This window comes from Macaca mulatta, chromosome X (assembly GCF_049350105.2).
Source record: "Macaca mulatta isolate MMU2019108-1 chromosome X, T2T-MMU8v2.0, whole genome shotgun sequence".
NCBI lineage: Eukaryota > Metazoa > Chordata > Mammalia > Primates > Cercopithecidae > Macaca > Macaca mulatta.
The window spans coordinates 135,942,561-135,964,829 of record NC_133426.1 but is presented as its reverse complement, the minus strand read 5'-3'; the positions used below and the strand labels follow the sequence as shown (position 1 = coordinate 135,964,829).

The 22,269-nt window shown below is 36.9% G+C and overlaps 1 protein-coding gene across 8 annotated transcripts in view; it reads left to right on the top strand.

Moving 5' to 3' along the window:
- Positions 1 to 22,269, top strand: part of SMARCA1 (SWI/SNF related, matrix associated, actin dependent regulator of chromatin, subfamily a, member 1) — a 76,762-nt gene that overhangs the window by 20,278 nt on the left and 34,215 nt on the right. For 4 of the 8 annotated variants that reach the window (XM_002806391.4, XM_015128167.3, XM_015128166.3 and 1 more), the window contains exons 10-18: positions 3,651 to 3,760; positions 5,450 to 5,676; positions 6,655 to 6,776; positions 10,438 to 10,473; positions 11,415 to 11,567; positions 13,314 to 13,446; positions 14,412 to 14,560; positions 16,658 to 16,777; positions 21,990 to 22,100. In XM_002806391.4, the coding sequence (XP_002806437.1) occupies positions 3,651 to 3,760; positions 5,450 to 5,676; positions 6,655 to 6,776; positions 10,438 to 10,473; positions 11,415 to 11,567; positions 13,314 to 13,446; positions 14,412 to 14,560; positions 16,658 to 16,777; positions 21,990 to 22,100 (1,161 nt within the window). The remainder of the gene's footprint in view (positions 1 to 3,650; positions 3,761 to 5,449; positions 5,677 to 6,654; positions 6,777 to 10,437; positions 10,474 to 11,414; positions 11,568 to 13,313; positions 13,447 to 14,411; positions 14,561 to 16,657; positions 16,778 to 21,989; positions 22,101 to 22,269) is intronic. The other 4 variants (XM_015128164.2, XM_077989579.1, XM_077989578.1 and 1 more) reach the window with 1 other exon arrangement.

Here is a 22,269-nt window from a genome sequence, read left to right as displayed (position 1 = left end):
CTGGGTTTCAATTTTGCTTCTGCCACTTACTAGCAGAGTGGACGTCTCTGTATTGGGGCTGCCCAACACTGGTAAAGAAGATTTCACAACTGCCCAGGTTGGAACCACTATGATTCCATGTTCTCTAACATAAGCTGAGATGTTGTGATACTGGTGATCCTTCAACATGACCTTCTACAGTCTTCTTCCCTGTTTCCTATAACAACTATTTCAGACCTTCCCCAGTCTCCCCAAGACTTCTATCCCAGGTATCTCTGCCCTCCTTCTCCCTCAGCAGGTAACATCATTCCTTTCTCAAAGAGAAAAAAGAAGACGTTAGGTAGGAAGTCCTTCAAGGATGTCTACCTTCCAAGGAGGCCTGCATCTGTGTTACCTTCTGTTTGAGTGGAAGAGGTGTCTTTTCTCTGGTTAGTGGCTAATTCTCCCATGTGAATCCTTTATCTCATCTCTTCCTATTCTTTATGGACTTTCCTCCATGATTTATCTTTTTAGTTGACTATATTTTCTACCTCTTTTTAATTGACTATATTTTCTATCTTTTTAACCGACTATATTTTCTACCTCTCCATCCAGATTGGGTCTTTACCCTAAGTGTAAACATGCTCAGGTATCTCCCTTATTAACTCCAAACCCAAACACGTACCCATCCACCCTCACACATATGCAAAACAGTGCTCCCTCAACACTGCGTCCCTCTGGCTGTGATTCCATTTTCTTCCCTTGATAGCTAAACTTCTTGAAAGAGTAGTTTATCCTCTCCATATCTACTCCCTAGTCTCCTGTTTACTCTTGAATCCATTGACCACTGGCTTCTATCCATTCCATACAACTGAAACTTATCTCACAGTGTCTTCAATGACTTTCCAGTTGCTGAATTCAGGGTATGCTTTTTGGTCAGTATCTTGGCTATTGCTTTGAAGCTGCTAACCGTCTCTTCCTGCTGAAAACTCTTTCCTGGTTGGTTTCTACGATACTGTTCTCTTTTGGATTTTCTTTCACTCTTTGTACACCCCTGGCAGTCCCTTTTGTGGGCTTTCTTTCCTTGACTGTCTCTTATAAAGTTTAGTGTTTTATAGGGCTTTGTCTTTGACTTTCATACATACTCCCCCTGGGGAGCCACGCCCATGGTTTTACCTACCACCTATATACTGATACCTCCTGAACTGACCTCTCTGTATCCTCCTCCTAAGCACTATACTTTCATATCCCCTTGCCTTCGGAGTCTTTTTGCTTAAGTATCTCACAGGCAGTTTAAACTCTGAAGGATATCTTTTAGAAATCTTTGAGGCTCACACCAGAAACCAGAAGTCTTCTTTTACTCTTCCCTTTTCCTTACCTCCCATAGATCTCTAATAATAATAGCTACAGTTTATTGTCTACTGTATACTTAAGTTCTACACATGTACTACCACAAATTTCCACAGCAGACTTGGAAATAGGTATCGTTATCCCCATTTAAAAATGTTTGACCAGGCACGGTGGCTCACGCCTGTAATCCCAGCACTTTGGGAGGCCGAGGTGGGTGGATCACGAGGTCCAGAGATTGAGACCATCCTGGCCAACATGGTGAAACCACATCTCTACTAAAAATACAAAAAATTAGTTGGACGTGGTGGTGGGCGCCTATAGTCCCAGCTACTCGGGAGGCTGAGGTAGGAGAATGGCTTGAACCTGGGAGATGGAGGTTGCAGTGAGCCGAGACCTTGCCACAGCATTCCAGCCTGGTGACAGAGTAAGACTCTGTCCCCCCCCCGCCCCCACCCCCAAAAAGTTTGGCGGGCTGGGCATGGTGGCTCACACCTGTAATCCTAGCTCTTTGGGAGGTCGAGGTGGGCAGATTGCCTGAGCTCAGGAGTTGGGCAACATGGTGAAACCTCATCTCTACTAAAATATGAAAACTTAGCCAGGCGTGGCGGTGTGTGCCTGTAGTCCCAGCTACTTGGGAGGCTGAGGCAGAATTGCTTGAACCTGGGAGGCAGAGGTGGCAGTGAGCCGAGATTGCCCCACTGCATTCCAGCCTGGGCAACAGAGCGAGACTCTGTCTCAAAAAAAAAAAAAAAGTTTGGCATATACACATATCATATATTTGTTTTTGGATGAACCGATGAGGAAATAGGCTTGGAAAAATTAGAGTACTTTCCTAGGCTCACAACAGCTAGTCAGGACTGAGCTGATTTTAGAATTAGCTTGATCTGGGTTTGAATTCCACATCTACCACTTGCTAGCAAAGTTCCTTTGATGAACTTACTAAAATAGACTGATAACATTTCCTTGAGACCATCCTGGCCAACATGGTGAAACCACATCTCTACTAAAAGTACAGATTTTTGTAAGGATTAAATAATACATGTAAGGATTTATTGTAAGGAATTACAATATTTATTTTATTTATTTATTGTAAGGATTCAATTTATTTAATTTATTGTAAGGATTAAATAATACGTGTAAAGTTCATAGTATAGTGTCTGGCACATTGTAGGTAGGTACTCTATAGATTGTAGCACTATTTTCTTGTGATAGAATCTGTCTTCCAGGTATATACTGATTATTTTTATCTTGTTTTCTCTATTCATCTATATTTTCCTTCACATTGAATATTTTCTCCTCATTTATATATTTAACTACAATCATGCACTGGCATAACAACGTTATGGTCAACGATGGACCGCATAGATGATGGTGGTCCCATCAGATTATAATGGAGCATATATAGAGACCTGATATATGGCACTTGATACTGGCATTGCAGATCGAGTAGGGGAAATGATTGATAGTGAGTAATGGTGCTGGGAACTTGGTTTTCTATATGAAAAAACAAATAAATACATATGACATATAGGTTTGTGTAAGAACACTCTATGATCTTAGCACAATGATGAAATCACTTAACAACACATTTCTTAGAACATATCCGCATCATTAAGTGTCACACGATGGTATTTGAAATGACCTGCATTTTTATTTCATTTTTGAAGACTCCCTGATCGATACTCTGACTTCAGATTTCCTCTCAGGTTTAAAAATCTTGTTGTGGGCTGGGCGCAGTGGCTCGCACCTGTAATCCCAGTACTTTGGGAGGCCAAGGCGGGTAGATCACAAGGTCAGGAGTTTGAGACCAGCCTGGCTAACATAGTGAAACCCTGTCTCTACTAAAGATACAAAAATAAGCCAGGCATGGTGGCGCATGCATGTAATTCCAGCTACTCAGGAGACTGAGGCAGGAGAATTGCTTGAACCCAGGAGGCGGAGGTTGCAATGAGCCGAGATTGTGCCGTTGCAACTCCAGCCTGGGTGACAGGATGAGACTCTGTCTCCAAAAAAAAAAAAAAAAAAAATCTTATATTACAGCAGCTTTTTTTTTTTTTTTTTTAAAGGGTTCTTTAGTGCTTATTCAGCAACCAATAGTCTTGTCTTAATTTTTCATGTATTTGGTGCCATGAAGTCATGAATGCCTACTTTAGGTCCCCTATTCTGATTTTCTAATGGACTCTTGCTTGGTGGTTCTTTACCAAGAAAGTTGGCAACTGGTATTGGTAGTGTTTGTCAGACTTTGCAGTGGGAAGTAAATTTCACATTAATGTTGTTAATGAAATACATTAGTAATCATATTAAATGTTTCATAAACTTTTATAAAAATGATCACCTTTTAGGTTTTAAAACCATTTTTGTTACGCCGTATAAAAACTGATGTAGAGAAGAGTCTGCCACCTAAAAAGGAAATAAAGATTTACTTGGGGCTGAGTAAGATGCAACGAGAATGGTGAGCTATTTCATTTCCATTAAAACTTATTTGTATGCAAGAATTTACTAAAAATTAGCTTTGTAGTTGTTCAGTTATGCCGTTAGTTCAAAAATTACATTTTATATTTAAATGGCAAGTTAAGTAGTTCAGATATTCTCAGAGAAAGTTTGTAAGTATTTTATTTAACCTTTTGAAAAGAGTATAGGTTTTGGAGTCTATAGATCTGTGTTTGAATTCCATGCATTACCACTTAATAGATAGTTATGTTGGGCAAGTTACATAGCCTAATTTCCATTCTGTAAAATGAGGATAATAATACTTGTGAGGATGATGTTAGGATTAAAGGGGGGTAATGTCAGTGGCATACTTGTTAGTTAAAAAGCATTCTTTTAAAGCATTCCTTGGCCAGGTACAGTGGCTCACATCTGTAATCCCAGCACTTTGGGAGGCCAAGGCAGGAGGATCGTTTGAGCCTAGGAGTTCAAGACTAGACTGGGCAACAAAGTGAGACCCCATCTCTACAAAAAATAAAAAATAAAATTAGCTGAGCATTGTGGCACACACCTGTGTTTCCAGCTACATGAGAGGCTGAGGCAGGAGGATTACTGGAGCCCAGGAAGTCAAGGCTGCAGTGAGCCATGTTTGTGCCACTGCACTCCAGGGTAGGCGACAGAGTGAGACCCTGTCTCAAAAAAAAGCATTCTTGCTTTTTCCTTCAGTGAAAATGGTTATAACCATATTACTAGTGATGATGAAAATGTTGGTGATTGTGGATATTACAAAAATAGAATCTGGAATGGTTAGATAAATGCAATTAAAGCAGGAAATTGACAAGGGAAGTCACAAGGAATCATAAATGGAAAGTGTTAACATAATAGTGCTGCTAATAGGAGCAAAATGTTATGTATATAAATACAGTTAGATCATGTATAAAATATATGATTTCTTTACTACACAAGCCAGTATAGGGTAGAGATTAAGAGTATATTCTTTGGACTCAGACATAAGATCACAGCTTGGTTTTGTCCCTTCTGTGACCCTGAGTAAGTTGTTTAACTTCTCTTAGCTGCCTTAATTTCCATCTGTAAAATGGGGATGATACTAGTAAATACTCAGAATTGTTATGAAGATTTAGTGGCATAATTCATATAAAGCCCTTGACGTGGTACTTGGCACTTGCACTCAGCAAAAGTTGATAATTATTATAATTATATATTATCACTGATCAGGTATCTATCTATCTATCTATCTATCTATCTATCTATCTACACACACACATAAGTCTCTGTTTGTAGGGGTGGAATTGTAGAAAAGAGAATGAAAAATGTTTATAGGATCAGAAAAAAATGACCTGTGAAGACAGGTATAAGAAATTGAAATTGTTTCTAGTTCAAACAAGTAAATGTTGGATGTCAAATTCAGGCACATGCTGTAGTTATTAATAATTAGCAGATAGAATTCTCTAAATAATTATCAACTGATGGCAATTTCTGGTCATGGATAAAGCAGGAGGAAACAGGTTTATAAGCAGCACATAAGTTCACATGTTCAAATATTCATTACTTTGTTGGTTTTGCCCATCAGATTTAATCTCAAATCAAATCTTGTTTATCTTTAAACAGGAATCTAATCTGATGGCCAAAGGAACATTTCTTTATGACATTAACTTTCTAGTAATTGATGAGTAATTACAGTTTAAATTTTTAGGTATACAAAAATCCTGATGAAAGATATTGATGTTTTAAACTCTTCTGGCAAGATGGACAAGATGCGACTCTTAAACATTCTGATGCAGCTTCGAAAGTGTTGTAATCATCCATATCTATTTGATGGTGCTGAACCTGGTCCACCTTATACCACTGATGAGCATATTGTCAGCAACAGTGGTAAAATGGTAGTTCTGGATAAACTATTAGCCAAACTCAAAGAACAGGGTGAGTAATAAATTTTTAAATTAGCATGGAATAAATTTATATTAATGACTTGTATATAAATAAAATTTTTCCATATTCATTCACTCAGTTATTCAGCAGACATTGTTGAGTACTTACCATTTGCCAGGAATTGTCCTACGGGCTGGGTGTACAAAGATGAATAAGACAACAATCTTTGCCTTGGATAAGCTCACAGTGTAGTGAGGAGGAATAGTTGCAATTCATTGTGATAAGTGCTACGATATGTTGAGAAACTGGGAGTTGGGAAAGTCTTCACAGAGATAACCTTTGAGGAGAGCACTGGAGAATGTGTACGAGTGAACCATAGGGAAAAGGAGAGGAAGGGTTTTCCAGGGCAATGAAACAGAGGTGTGAAATAAGGGAACAGAGAGAGCATATGGTACTTGGGGTAGAGTGGCAGTTGTTGAATCTGGAAAGATGGATGCAACCAAATTATGAAGGGTATTTTAAACTATGTGTTAAGGAGTTAGAACTTTTATTTTGAAGGCAGAGGGAACGTCAGAGAAGATTGGCTGTGAAGAGTGACAATCAGAGTATGTCGCTCTTACATATTAGGAAGAGAACCTTGAAAGCAGTATGGAGGTCTATTGAGAATGAGAGACTAGGAACAGGAGACTAGTTGGGAGGCTATTGCTGTAGTCCAGTGAGAGAGCCTGTGGACCCATCATTCATCCTTAAGAAAAAGTAAAGGCAGTCTTTTAAGTCATTGCAATATGCAATATGTGTGGAGTATTTTTGAAGACCTTAAAAAATGCCTAACTCAACAAATGCATAATTCTATATATAGCATCTCTTGCAGTTGTGTGCGTGTGTGTGTGCACGTGTGTGTATGTGTGTGTGTGTGTTTAGTGGAGTGTTCATGTGCTCTACATTTATGTTGCATATGTTTATTTCGTAGCTTTTAAGTTAGTTTTACACAAGTTGTACAACTCACTTTTTCTTGGCAAAATGTTTTAGGTTCAAGGGTTCTCATTTTCAGCCAGATGACTCGCTTGCTGGATATTTTGGAAGATTATTGCATGTGGCGTGGTTATGAGTATTGTCGACTGGATGGACAAACCCCGCATGAAGAAAGAGAGGTGAGGAAGAGAAAATAAAATAAGACTTCAGAAATCAGAGTTCAATTAAGCAATGTGTATCAACATTAGGTAGTTTTGAACTTTTGCCTTTTCTTTAGGTGGGTGCATTGAATTTCTCATTACCATCTCTTTCTCTCTTCAGTCTTCAATGTGGCTTCCATTCCACTGACTCTTTACAAATCATCTTTTTCAAGGTCTTCAAAGACATCATCACTTATCTAAAGGGCACTACACCATCCCATCCTTATCTTCTCTAACCATGCCTATCTCTGACCTTTTAAATTACTAACAGTTTCTCACCTTACTCTCTGACCTCCAATTTTATGTTATTTTCTTTTCCTGATTTGCCAGCTATAGCAGACCTTTGCCATTTGTGGAGTTTAATAGTTGAGATTTTGCCAGTTTATAAGCAACCCTAAAGACTCATGAAGCATAGTAATTCGTAAAGGGAATGATCTTGGTTCTTATGGAGCTCTTGTAAAAACTAAATGTGACAACATAGGTATAGGTATTTATCATGAATTTAGACCTTGGGACACTAAAAGATTGGCGTGCAGGAATGAGTCACTTAGTGATTAAGCTTATCTAGTATGCAGTATTTTTCTCAAACATGGAAATTCTTGCAGGTCTTTAGATTATTCCTCACAAATGTCATGGGTCTAATGCGTTTAATACCCTTTAAAGCACTTGTTCTTGGAAGGCTTTGCTAATTTATCTTCTGTTTTCTGTGATCCTTCAGAGCTCTGTCTTTGGCTTCTGTTTTAAGTCCATACAGTAAGTCCTCACTTAATGTCGTTGCAAAAAAAAATTAGCCAAACGTGGTGGCACGCCCCTGTAATCCCAGCTACTCAGGAGGCTGAGGCAGGAGAATCACTTGAACCCCAGGAGGTAGAGGTTGCAGTGAGCCAGATCATGCCATTGCACCACTCCAGCCTGGGCGAAATAATGAGACTCTGTCTGAAGAAAAAAAAAAAAAAAATAGGTTCTTAGAAACTGCGACGTCAAGCAAAACAATGTATGATGAAATCAATTCTATCTTAGGCTAATTGATACGAACAAGATTTAAGTTCTGGCCAGGTGTGTTGACTCATGCCTGTGATACCAACGTTTGGGATTGGGAGACTAGCCTGAGCAACATAGCGAGACCCGGTCTCTACAAAAATAAAATAAAATGAAATTTAAAAAAGCATCAGGCATGGTGGCATGCACCTGTAGTCCCTGCTACTCGGGAGGCCACGGCAGGAGAATGGCTTGAGCCCCGGAGTTTGAGGCCACAGTGAGATGTGATTGTGCCACTGCACTTCAAACTGTGTGACAGGACAAGACCCCAATTCCTATGGCATATTTCTGGTCACAAAGACATCATCAAACTTCTAAATAAAGACCAAAACACTTACAATATTAAACATGGAAATAAATGTGAGCCATACATACATTTAAGAAAGATGAATAAAAACAAGATAATTATTTACCTGCTTATTCCAGTTCAGGATTATAGTGGTTGGAGCTTCTTCTGGCAGCTCAGGACCCCAGGGAGGAACTAGCCCTGGACAGAATGCCATTCCGTCACAGGGCATGCTCACACACACACACCACTCACACTGGGACCGTGTAGACATGCCAATTTGCTTTTTGTGCACAGCTTTGGGCTGTGGGAGTGCACAGAGAAAACTCATACAGACATGGGGAGCACATGCAAAACCCATATGGACAGTGGCCCTGGCCAGGAATTGATTGTTTTTTTTTTTTTTTTTTTTTTTTTGTCATCAGTTTTATAATGAAACGATGTTACTCGAGGACCTGCTGTACTCATGCTTTGGGTAAAGATCATGATTTTATGGTATAGTGGAAAATGCACTGAACTTGGTTTCAGAAGACCTGAATTTTAGCACCAACTTCACCACTTCGCAGCGTGTGCAAGCCATTTAATTCTCTGAGCCTCAGTACATTTAATTCTGTTATAAGGATAATAATACCTAGGCTTCTTTCTCTGACGATGTTGTTGTGAGGATAAGTGGATATAATAGGTATGAGCACAGTTTTAAATGACATATTGCAGTACGTACTGCATGTCATGAAATTGCACACAGGGCTTTCTCCCTTACACCTTTAGGGCCCCATCTCAGGCTACAAGGACTCTCTCTTAGCCAGCATCCCTCTCCTTCCGTAGTTGCAACGGGCACTCCGTTCCTTGTGTGCCTCCTTATTGAATCTGGTTCTAGCATACCGTAGTGTTCACAGCAAGCACACAGACCCTTTTCATATTAAAGGTTTTACTGCTACCTCTATGGGGAAACAGTTGCAATAACATTTATACATTTGAGGACATTTCAAGGCTTACACTATTCCCTGTCCTATAGTTTTTTCACTCTCTCTGAGATGGCAACTTGAAGCGTTACTGAGCTTTTGCTGACTTATTGCTGAGGATTGGTTTCCCCAAATCCATACTAAATATAGGCCCTATGGTACCATTCAGGATGATCCTTGTTCCTAGGACAAAGAGAATATCATGGCAGAGCAGTACGTGCTTTCTGACCTCAAATAGCCAATTTGCATTTCTGACTGAGCTCTCTACTGTTTACCCATTTATGTCCAAATTGTTCTGGTTTTTTAAAATTCCAAACAATGTTATCCCCTCAGAGACTCTGAATTTCATGTATTGACTTTAAATATAGCAAAGTCAGAGCTGTTCCTTTTTTCTTGGAAATGCCCTGCTTTCCCATTATGTTGTCCACACCATCATTTCATCTATTTTCCCAATAAGAAGAAGACCACGTTTGATTCCTTACTTTGATTGTGTGCCAGCTGTGAATAAGTAATTCTTTCTCAACAGCTCTCAGATTTTCCCTTTCTCCATTACTGCAGCTAAATTCAGCTAACAAAGCCAGTGGTCATCGTCTGACTCAGTTCCTGTAACCTCTGCTTAATTGGCCTCCTCACTTTTGTAGGGAAAGGAACTAACATTTGTCAAGCAACTACTATAAGCTAGGCAACTTAAAGTTCCAATTGAATTCTCCCAGCAGCCCGGTAAAGTATTGGTATAATTTTCTCCATTTGAAACTGTGTCTCAGAGAGATTAAATACTTGCCCAGAATCACAGATGTAATCAGTGGTGAAGTTGTGATTCATGCCCAAGTTTTTGCTATTTCCTCTACACCAAGGTGCCTCTCACTACACCACGCTGCTTTCTATACTGCCCCCTTTACCTGCTCTGCTGACTGTGATGGTGGAAGTCACCTTCTCTGCCTAAAACTTTGACCATGCCATCTATTTATTTTAAAAAGATTGCCCATACTTTGTGATTGTGCAAGTAATATATGACTGCTGAAGGAAGTTTTGAAATTAAATACAAGTATTTCTGGCCAATCTTTTTAGGTATATGTAATATGTATAAGTAATTGGTATATACTTCATATACTATATGTAAAGTACAGTATCCTGATACTTTTTTCTTGATATTATATTGTACTTTTTAATGTCCATAAAAATAATTGTAAAAGTAATTTTAGGGTAATATTTCACCCTATGGATGTACTGTAAATAATTCATCCCCCTATTGTTGATCATTTAGGTTGTTTCAAAATTTTCACTATTATAAATAATGTTATAGTGAAAGTCCTTATACATAAATCTTTGTGCACATCTCTGATTATTTCCTTAGGATAAATTCCTAGAAGTGGAATTTCTGGGTCAAAGGGTATGAACATTTTTAAGGCTCTTGATGCATATTGCCAAATTGCTTTCCACAAAGGTTGTACCAATTTATACTCCCAGCAGCAATGTATGAGAGTGCCCGTCTCACCGCCCCCTCGTCAACATTGAGTATTATCATTTTTTTAATCTTCAAAAATGTTATTATGTTGTTTTAGTTTGCATTTATTTGATTACTAGCGAGAATGAACATTATTGTTGTGTTTTCTAACCATTTGTATTTGTTCTGTGAATTGTCTGTTCTTTTTTTCTGCTCATTTTTCTACTGGACTGTTTTTCTAATTAATTTGTATGAGATCTTTATATAATAAGAATATTCATATTAATTTTAAGATTCTTTACTAAATACCCCTGGATTGTCGTCCTGATTTTCTTCATTACTTACCTGCTTGTTCCTTGTTACCATACTGATAGAAATCTTCTTACTTTCCCCTTTATCCATTGCCCTCATTCCCATTTGTAAACCATTTTCTCTGTTGGTTGATCTTCTAAACTAATCATTCATAAGCTAATGGAAATGAAGTTGAGCTTTCTGATACTTCATTCCCCAGATATATTTCAGCTCTCAATTAAAATGTTTTCATTATTATTGTTTTTAAATAATGTAAATGAATTATTACTTGCTTAGTTAAATTTGTCTATGTAATTGTTCTGAATTTGTCTCTATTGATGTAAGCTTTTAAAGATTAGGAACTTCATTTATATAATATACTTTCTACAGAAATTCACACAGTACAGTATAAGTATAGACGCTTAAATTTTTTGAAGATGAAAGAATATTATAAAGTATATTTATAAGGAATATTATAAAGTGTGTGAAGATTTTCCATATGTATTTTAAATGATTTTATTTGTTTCTTAAGGACCCTGATAGTCTAATTTTATTTTTCTCTTTTTCTTCTATCCCTCTATCAATTAAAAATAAAGGAAGCAATAGAGGCTTTTAATGCGCCTAATAGTAGCAAATTCATCTTTATGCTAAGTACCAGGGCTGGAGGTCTCGGAATTAACCTGGCAAGTGCTGATGTGGTTATACTATATGATTCAGACTGGAACCCACAGGTTGATCTACAAGCTATGGTTAGTAATCTTTAATGGTGTCAGAAATTTATCATAGCTCTGAATACTATTGCTATTTATACACATAAAGGTCATTTATGATAAAAAGGTAACAATTTTTGAGAGATTTTGTAGAAGTTACAGTCGATTATCCTGGAAAACACAGTTGCTATGCTAATTGCAAAGACAGAAGAAATGAAAGCAAACAACAAACACACCCCAGATCCAACTATAGCATTTTTTTGTTGATTTTGGTTTTTATCATGAAATAGAAATATCAGTTTTTTCCCATTCCTACAGATTGAAGAGGGCACATACATTTGTTTTAATGAAAAGGATTAAAAAACAATCTCTTGTTATTATTCTGCTTAACAACTAAATATATTAAAATCCTTAGTAGTGAAATTAGGAGAGGTAGGATTTTAACTTTCATAAAAAAAATTTTGGGAGAGAAGGCAAAAAGGCAAGAAAGGAATATATTCCAGAAAAACACTTGCTACTTAATAATGATACCATGCAAAAGCTATTCTACACTTAAAATTTTTTTAGGGAGCAATTTCTCTGACCTTTCATCATGACACTACAGGTAACCCCTTTGATATTTTGGTGTCATTTATTCAACTAGAGCTACAGCTTCTCTCAATTTGACTCACATTTTCATATAAAGAAATATAATTTAGAAGTAAAAAGATACAAAATAACTTCTTAGGATTTTGAATATATAGCTATGGGATAATTGTCTTTTTGGGGGCAATGAAAAGTCATATGCCAGTGAGGTATAACTTAGAAGGCTTTCCTTTTATAATAGAGAATTGAAAGGGATTGACCACTGGGGACATTCCAAAATCAATATGCTTTGGCGTAATTATTACATTACAATGGTATTGAACTACCTGTTTGATATGACTAACTAGGAGTAAGCCCCAGTAAGTTACAGTGTTACTGAACTGGAAAATTTAATAGTGATAGCACTTCATTTCTGTAGAAGTCTTAGTGTACGTCCAATCTTTCAGGATTTGTTGGTTCAGGTTTAATGTGAATATGTGTAGGGTATTGCATTCTGTTTTAAAAATGTGCTGTGTTGAAACTTTGTTACTAGGCTCTAGTGTTTTTATATGTAGTACAAGGCCTGTTTTGAACTTAAATTTTTTTTTCTCTACTACCCTCCTCCCTTTACCTGTTTGCTCTAGTACCTTCTGTGTTTTAAAAATACTCTCCCTAGATGGTTTTATACCACTAGAAGTTTGCCACTTGTCACCTGTACCAACTATAAACCATAGAACCAATTCTAGACTACTGAATAGTAAGGATATTAATATCTCATTAATTTTTATAGCTCTACTGCATATCCCTCAGTAAGCAGAAAGAAGTGCCTGATGATGAGATAAAGCAGACTTTTGCCACCATAGCAACCCTTACTAACTACTTAATAAAATTCCTTACTAGTTTGGAAGATGTTTATATTTAGTGGCTTAAAGTTACTTAGTAACTCAATCCAGAAACTTTTGGCTCCCTCTTTTACTCATCTTACAGGTGCTTTGCTCTTTGTCCTGGAAGTTTCCCATTAATGGTACAATATAATATTTGCAGAGTTCTTTGTTCCCAGTGGTCTTTAGATATTCTCAATATTCATCATGCTCTTTTCCAAAGTGTCAGATCAGGAGATAAAGAACTAATTTTATTTTTAGAATTTTACAGCATATGATGGCTATACTCTAAATTTTATCCAGAATATCCAATATCTTATATTAGGACTCTTTTTACTAGGATCGAGCACATCGTATTGGTCAGAAGAAGCCAGTACGTGTATTCCGTCTCATCACTGACAACACTGTTGAAGAGAGGATTGTAGAGAGAGCTGAGATAAAGCTGAGACTTGATTCAATTGTTATACAACAAGGTATTTATACATAGAAACTTAATTAGGTGTTTTTTGTAAAACACATGTAGTTTTCTTCAAAGGAGATTACTTTTAATAAAAGTTGATTAAAATTTGAAAACTTAGAGGAAAAATTGAAACATCACTGTGTATCCCATGAGTCTGTACAATTGTTATGTATCACCTAAAAATAAAAGGAAAAAATTTAAAAATGCTAATTGAGGCCGGGTAAGGTGGGTCATGCCTGTAATTCCAGCACTTTGGGAGGCCGAGGCTGGCAGATTACCTGAGATCAGGAGTTTGAGACCAGCCTGGCCAACATGGTGAAACCCTGTCTCTACTAAAAATACAAAAAATTAGCCAGGTGTGGTGGCGTGCGCCAGTAGTCCCAGCTACTCAGGAGACTGAGGCAGGAGAATTGCTTGAACCTGGGAGGTGGAGGTTGCAGTGAGCTGAGATCGCGCCACTGCACTCCACCTTGGGCGACAGAGCAAGACTCTGTCTCAAAACAAACAAACAAACAAAAAATGCTAATTGAAATCTTCTGAATTGAAACCCTAGCATTTAATATATGGAGTAGTTGAACATTACTAACTTATTCTTGAATGTCAGTAGCATGCTTGTTGAAGTACCTGAGATTATTTAGCAGATAAAATGGCTACTTTTAATTTTTTGAAAACACATTAGAGGGTACCTTTTCATATAGAGAAGTTTGATCTGAAAACAAAGTTTGAACATGAAAAAAAGTTTCTGTCCTTCTGGGTTTTAACTGAGTTTTACAGAAGGGAATTCATATAGAAATAGAAAGTATGTTAGAAGAAAAACTTGTAGGGTTGTTCATTAAACAAATAACCTTAACGCTCACTAATTTTTTGTTCTTTTAAAGCTTTATGGATGGCTAAACGTGGTAATGTCTGATTAGAATGATTATGCCTTCTTTGGAATATAATTGATTGAATATGTACAATTTCAATTTTTATCATTAGGAAGACTCATTGACCAACAGTCAAACAAGCTGGCGAAAGAGGAAATGTTACAAATGATACGGCATGGAGCCACCCATGTTTTTGCTTCTAAAGAGAGTGAGTTGACAGATGAAGACATCACAACAATTCTGGAAAGAGGGGAAAAGAAGGTTAGTTAAAATAGCATTTTATTTTCATGCTGGATTGTTTTAATATCAGCATACTTCAGCATGCTTATATTTTCATTGTACATGTTTGTCTACATTATCTACATGTTTCAGATAACTCATATTGTCTCCAACAACTTGTAGATCTATTTCCAGGGGTAGATTAAGGCTTAAAAACTTTTTTTTTGGTGAGAAAGACTAAGAAGCAGGGTTTAAAATTGAGTGACCTTATATCTAATGCTTTATTGAAAATACTATACCTAAAAGCCAAGTAAATTTTGTGTTTAATCACATGTATAAGGAATACATTTTTTTTTTTTTTTATTAGAGACAGGGTTTTGCTCTGTCACCCAGGCTGGAGTGCAGTGGTGCAATCATAACTCACTGTAGCCTCTACCTCCTGGGCTCACGTGATCCTCCCACCTCAGCCTCCAGAGTAGCTGGGACCACAGGCATGTACCAACATGCACATCCTGTTAATTTTCTTTTTTAGAGACAGGGTCTTGCTTTGTTACCCAGGCTGATCTTGAACCTCTGGCCCCAAGTGAGCCTCCCATCTGCCTCTCAAAGCACTGAGATTATAGGCATGAGCCATCATGCCTGACCAGGACTATATTTTTATTTTATATATATATATTTTGCCGTGGACTAGAAATCATCTACTGATACATTGGTTAATTGAAAATCTTTTATAAAACATTTCATGAAATACTAAATCACTATTTGTTAAAGCATAATAAGTTGTTTCAGAATACTGTAATTTTGTGTTTAATTCACTTTCCCCTCTCCACACATTATGGATAATTTTAAACATAATTAGACAGAGAAGTATAATGAGCCCCGAAGTACTTATCACCTGTTTCTAACAACCATCAACCAGTCCCGTTCTGCTTATATGCCCCATTATCTTTTCCCCTCCTTGGATTATTTTGAAGCAAATCTCAGACATACTTCAGCTGTAAATAATTCACTGTGTATTTCTAAAATAGAAGGACTCTTTAAAGATAGTCATTATAACATTGTCTCACCTGAAAAACCCCAATACTTCTTTTTTTTTTGTTTGTTTGAGACAGCGTCTCACTCTGTCGCCCAGGCTGGAGTGCAGTGGCTGGATCTCGGCTCACTGCAAGCTCCGCCTCCCGGGTTTACGCCATCCTCCTGCCTCAGCCTCCCGAGCAGCTGGGACTACAGGCGCCCACCACCTCGCCCGGCTAGTTTTTTTGTATTTTTTAGTAGAGACGGGGTTTCACCGTGTCAGCCAGGATGGTCTCGATCTCCTGACCTGGTGATTCGCCCGTCTTGGCCTCCCAAAGTGCTGGGATTACAGTCTTGAGCCACCGCACCTGGCCAACCCCAATAATTCTTTAATAACACCAAATATCCAGTTAGTATTCAAATTTACAATTGTTTCATAAATATTTATACTTAAAAAGTTTTCTTTTTGTTTTTAAATCAGAATGCAAATCAGAATACAAATTGCCATTGGTTGAGATTTCATTCCTATCTTTAAAAATCTATAGGCCCCTTCTCCTGCCATATATTGTATTCTTTGTAATTTATTTGGTGAAAAGACTAGGTTGTTTGCCTTTTGACTTAATCACAGTGTGGATTTTGCTGATTTCATCTCCATGGTGTATTTTACTATGTTTGTTACATATTTTGTAAACTGGTTGAATTTGCTTTTCAGAAGAATTTTGTAGTTCAGGTAATAACCTGCATTTTGAATAATCTTGTGTTAATATGTTTCATATTGGTATGCAAAATGTGTTATTTTAGTCCATCTTTGTCTTTCGCTTAGCTTTAGCTATTTGTCCCATTTAAATTATGCAAGAGCGATTATGATGTGGCTACAACTTCACTGATAAAAGATTTTAAAGAAAGCCTAAGTGAGAGTACTTAGGAAGCACCATTTAAATATTTGAAATACTTGGGCAAGTAAAATTTACACTTCAAGTTTGATGTTAGCATTGCATTCATACCTTGTAAATTAGCAGACTGGATATTTCATGTCAAAACCTGACTATTAAAAAGGTAGAGATTCCACAGACTTTTACAAGTAATTCAGTGATTATTTTCTCATTTCAATGTATTCATCTTTAGACTGCAGAGATGAATGAGCGCCTGCAAAAAATGGGAGAGTCTTCTCTAAGAAATTTTAGAATGGACATCGAACAAAGTTTATACAAGTTTGAAGGAGAAGATTATAGAGAAAAACAGAAGGTAACTTTTTACTCTCAACCATTAGAACCTCAAATGAGCATTTCTCCCCATAACAATTACAAAATGACACTGGCATTTACCTATTATAATACCCTGCTCTAGAGTGAAATTTGATATAGGTCTAGAGATCTCATGCAAGGTGTATCTTTCATATATTTTACTGGTTTATCGTCATCATCATCATCATCATTTTTGCTGTTGCTGCTGCTGCTGCTACAACTACTACTGCTAGTACTACTTTTGTTATTGAGAAGCAGAGTAGGATTGAGGTTGAATTCCTGAATTCTGGAGCTGAAATCTCAACTTTTGTCACTAATTAAGTGACTGTGAGTATTCTCAGTTTTCTCACTTATCAAATGGAGGTTATAATAGTTACATCATAGAGGGATTCTGATGATGAAATGAGTTAATACTCATAAAGTTATTAGAATAGTGCCTGGCACTTAATGTTAACTATATGAATAATAATATTAGTAACATTTAGTTACTTAAATGCAGAAGGACTTTGTTACATGTGGTCTGTTGAAGAAACGGGGGTTTTATCTATCTTGTTTTTTAAACTGAAATTAAGGCTGGATTTTTAAAACTTTTTAAATTACTTTAGACTTACAGAATAGTTGTAAAAATAGTACAGAGCTAACCTATATCCTTCACTCAGCTTCCCCTAATATTAACAGTTTACATGTTAGTATAATGATCACAACCGGGAAATTAACACCAGTTTTTCTCCTAATGTCCTTTCCTGTGCCAGGAAAAGGATATTAGTTAATTATCTAATTAACTGGTGTTAGATTCCAGGGGATCTAATCTAGTATCCCACATTGCATTTCTTTAAAAATAGACTTTATTATTTTTTCCTTTTATTTTTAGTTGACACATGTTAATTGTACATATTTATGGGATGCAGAGTGATATTTTGTTACATATATACGATGTGTAATGATCAAATCAGGGTAATTGGTATATCTACTGTCTTAGCACATTTGTGTTGCTGTAAAAGGATACCTGAGGCTCATGGTTCTACAGGCTGTAAGAGAAGCATGGCATCAGCATCGGCTTCTGGTGAGGGGCTCAGCCTGCTTTCGCTTATGGAAGAAGGCAAAGGAGAGCCGGCGTATGTAAAGACCACATGGTCGAGACAGAGAGAGAGACAGTGCCGGAGAGAAGAGGGAAATGCTAGGCTCTTTGTCAGGAGCTAATAGAGTGAGAGAACTCACTCATTACCTCGAGGACTACACCAAGCCCTTCATGAGAGATCTGCCCCCATGACCCAAACACTTCCTATTGGGCCCCACCTCCAACACTGGGGATCAAATTTCCATGTGAGATTTAGGGGACAAACATATCCAAACTATAGCATTCTGCCCCTGTCCTCCCAAATCTCATGTCCTTCCCACATTGCAAATTATAATCATTCCATCCCAATGGTCCTCAAAAGTCTTAGCTTGTTCCAGCATCAGCTAAAAAGTCCAAAGTCTCATCTCAGTCCCAACACATGTTTCTTACAGCTGTGAGCCTGTAAAACGAAAAGCGAGATATTTATTTCTAAGATACAATGGTTATATAGGCATTGGGTAAACATTTCCATTCTGAAAGAGAGAACCAAGCCTCATGCAAGTCCAAAACTCAGCAGGGTAGACATTAAATCTGAAAGCTCCAAAATGATCTCCCTTGACTCTGTGTCCCACATCCTGGGCACACTAGTGTGAGAGATGGGGTCCTGAGCACTTGGGCAGCCCTGCCTCCAGGGCTTTGCTGGGTACAGCCCATGTGGCTGCTCTCATGAATTGGAGTATGGTGTCTGCAGCTTTTCCAGATAGGAGTTGCTCGATGCTGGTGGCTCTATAATTCTAGGGTCCCTGTAACACCCCCAATTCCACTAGGCAGTGCCCTTGTTGGGGACTTTCCGTAGGAGTTCGAACCTCACATTTCCACTCAGCATTGCCTTAGTAGAGTCGCTCCACAGGGCAGCGCCCCTGTAACAGGCTTCTGCCTGGAAATCCAGGCTTTCTAATACATCCTCTGCCATTTTTTCCTCTGTAATTGATACATACCTTGTGGGGAGATCTTTCTCAAACTCTTACTCACTGATTTTAGCATGTATTGGTGGAGCTTGGCTGCAGTAGTTATTGTGGTGTTTCCCCCCAATGGTAATTTTGTTTTTTCTTCATTTCACCTATATGTATTTATTAATTGATATTTTTCTGTGTGGAAGATCTACCCCTTCTCCCCAATTTATTTGTATCTTCAGTTATTTATTTATATCAGTATGGACTCATGGATGTTTTGAGTTACAATCCAGTTCTATCTTTACATATTTTGTTGCTCAAATTGCTCCATAAAGCTGTTATATTTTTGAACTGATGGAAATGAATTTTCTTAAAATAAAAAAGCTCATTCTTAGGTACTTATTTTACTGAAAAATGAGAAGAACCATTTTGGTTTTGCATTTTAGCTAGTATGCTGATAATGCTTTGTTTCTGTTATTGCTTCTGATAGCTTTTAGTTTCTTGACTTGTATTTGTTAGATTGTCCTATCTCTAATCTTCACTTAGACTGCTTATATTTTATCCTGCTGAGATGGAGGTGATGGCCTATCTGCACAGGGTGGAAATTGCCTTTCCTAATATGCTTTTGAGATCTCATTATGTGATATAAATTTTATTAATTTTACAATTATTCCTACAGACTTATGGGTACTAGGAGTGTTTTATAAAGTGGAAAAATTTTAAACAATGAAGTCTAAATACCAGTGGAGCTTCTTATCCGCATTTTTAGAGAAAAGTTAGTAAAATTCTTGTCTATCTCTAACTGGTTTCCGTGTGCTTCTAATTTTAGCAAAGTAATGATGCATAGATAAAGAGAATTTTAATAACTATGATGACTTGTATTTTTATAATTAAATGTCTGACAGTAACAGTGATGTCCAGAATCACATTTTTTCTGAATATTCTAAGCTGAGATTATATTTTATTTCTGCCTCTGTATTTTCTAGATAGGTTCTTAAAATAGGTTTAAATTATCTTTTGAGGAGAAGTGAAAACTTAAAAGAATATCATTTATAAATCATGGAAATTATACATTGAGGTAGATTTTCATATATGGTATGTTGAATCAGTTGCATTACTTTTACAACCATACCTGGTAAATTAAGTCATGATGGCTGTGATCCTGAATAAATTAACCCAGATAAGTTAGCATTAATGTACTCTTATGTGAAATAAACTAACTCAGTATGATTTATTATTTTTTTGAAAGTTGAGGAATTGGCCTTTAATGTTTGTTTCAAATTTGAATGCCTAGACCATCAAACAAGTATAGGTTAAATAGCTAAATACATCACTTGTAGAATGTAAGTTTAAACTATTATTAATTTAGTTTTACTAAATTAATAATTGAGACCATGGTGAAACCCCGTCTCTACTAAAAATACAAAAAATTAGCAGGGCATGGTGGCGGGTGCCTGTAGTCCCCGCTACTCGGGAGGCTGAGGCAGGAGAATGGTGTGAACCTTGGAGACGGAGTTTGCAGTGAGCTGAGATCGCTCCACTGCACTCCAGCCTGGGTGACAGAGTGAGACTCCGTCTCAAAAAAAAAAAAAAAAGTATATATATATATATATATATATATATATATATATATATAGAGAGAGAGAGAGAGAGAGAGAGAGAGAGAGAGAGGTTATTTATAAAATATCTCTTTCAATACAGTCACTTCACATTAATCCATCTGAAAGAAAAGCGAAATTTGTTTCATTGCTGTGGGAATTTCTAATTTTACTTAATAATCTCATTACAATATCGATATCTCATAGGCTCTTAGATGGTCATTTATGCTGTTTCTTGTAATTAAGAAATCTCATCTTTAGCATCTAAGACAGATATGCAGCCTCTGAACACTGCAGTGTTGGGAATCTTACCCCTCTCAGGGCAGTTTGTTTCACTGTTTCATATTCTCTGGTTCTCAGAAAACTTTTTATTTGAGTTACAAGTTCCTTGATGAAAGAAATTATTTTATTCATCTGTATATCCCTGACACTGACTTGCATACAGTGCAGTAGGTACTTAATTAATAGTTAAGTTATATTGAGTAGCCATTTACTTTCTCTAACTTTCCACATTGGTTTTAATCTTACGGATCAACAAAGAACTATGTTCTTTTCTATTTGATAGACTTTCACATATGCAAATGTCACCATTGTGTCTGTCTTTAGCCATTACTTCTCTAGGCACTGTGAGAATTTGTAAATCTCTAACCACCCTGGTCATCTTGGTTTATTATCCACTCTTAAAATATGATGCCACGGTTGGAATTCAGCCCTTATATTAGATCAAGTAGAGTGAGACAACTAATGGTGGATTAATGCCCCTTTTTATGTAAAGACTCTAGGCTAAGGATTGAAATAAAGAAAAATATGGATTGGGAAGCCATTTCTCAGACTCCAGAACATTGTAGTGTCAGTTTTGTCTGTTGACTGTTAAATTATATTTTCTAGCTGATAATAGGGTAAAATTGGTAATGCTGCCAAATCATGGTTCATGCTACTTTGGATGTTTAATAATATCTTGTATTTAACTCTTGGCAGTTTACTTAATGCTTTCACATATATGATCATATGTAATCCTTAAGGTAGGTATTATTATTCTCATTTTGCAGATGGAAAAACATAATTTCCCCAAAGTTATATGACTAGTGAAGTAGCAGAATCTAGGTCTTTCTGTTTCCACCAACTTTTCCAACTCTGCCATACCTACGTTTCCAGAAGGTCTCATTTGAACGTTTCTCTTTATTTGAAGGGATATATGCTTGTCATGTTGATATTTATTGTTTACCCCTTTCATCTGTTTCTAATTCATACACTTAACTACAGTTACCATAGTCGATGTTACTCTTCCTTCTATATTAGCTACCTTTATTTCATTTGACAAAACAAAACAAAAAAACAAGCAGATTGTACAGATTCTTCTCAATCACCAAGGAAGAACTAATTTTTAAACATACTTTCAAATAAAAATAAAGAAAACTGTCTTTGCATCTAAACTTGGTGTACCACTATGTTTTGGAACTTTGGAGGTAAATTGTGATTTATAAGGCAAGTTTTGATTCTTCCTGGTGGCTTTTGCTTTCTTATGTTTCTGCAGCCTTGATGTACTTGATTTTGTTAAAACTGTTTGGAGTCATTAAACCCCTTGTTGTTGTTTGTTGTGTATAGCTTGGCATGGTGGAATGGATTGAACCTCCTAAACGAGAACGCAAAGCAAACTACGCAGTGGATGCCTACTTTAGAGAGGCTTTGCGTGTCAGCGAGCCAAAGATTCCAAAGGTAAAACTGTACAAGGCCAGTTTTTATGTCCTAAAGTAGATTTCTCTTGCAACATGATCTATGGGTCAGGTTTACTTATATCATTGCCAAATCATAGTCTCTAAAATATAACAGTGCAAAAAAGTATTTGATTTGGCCCAGCCATATAAATAGATTTTATTGTATTTAT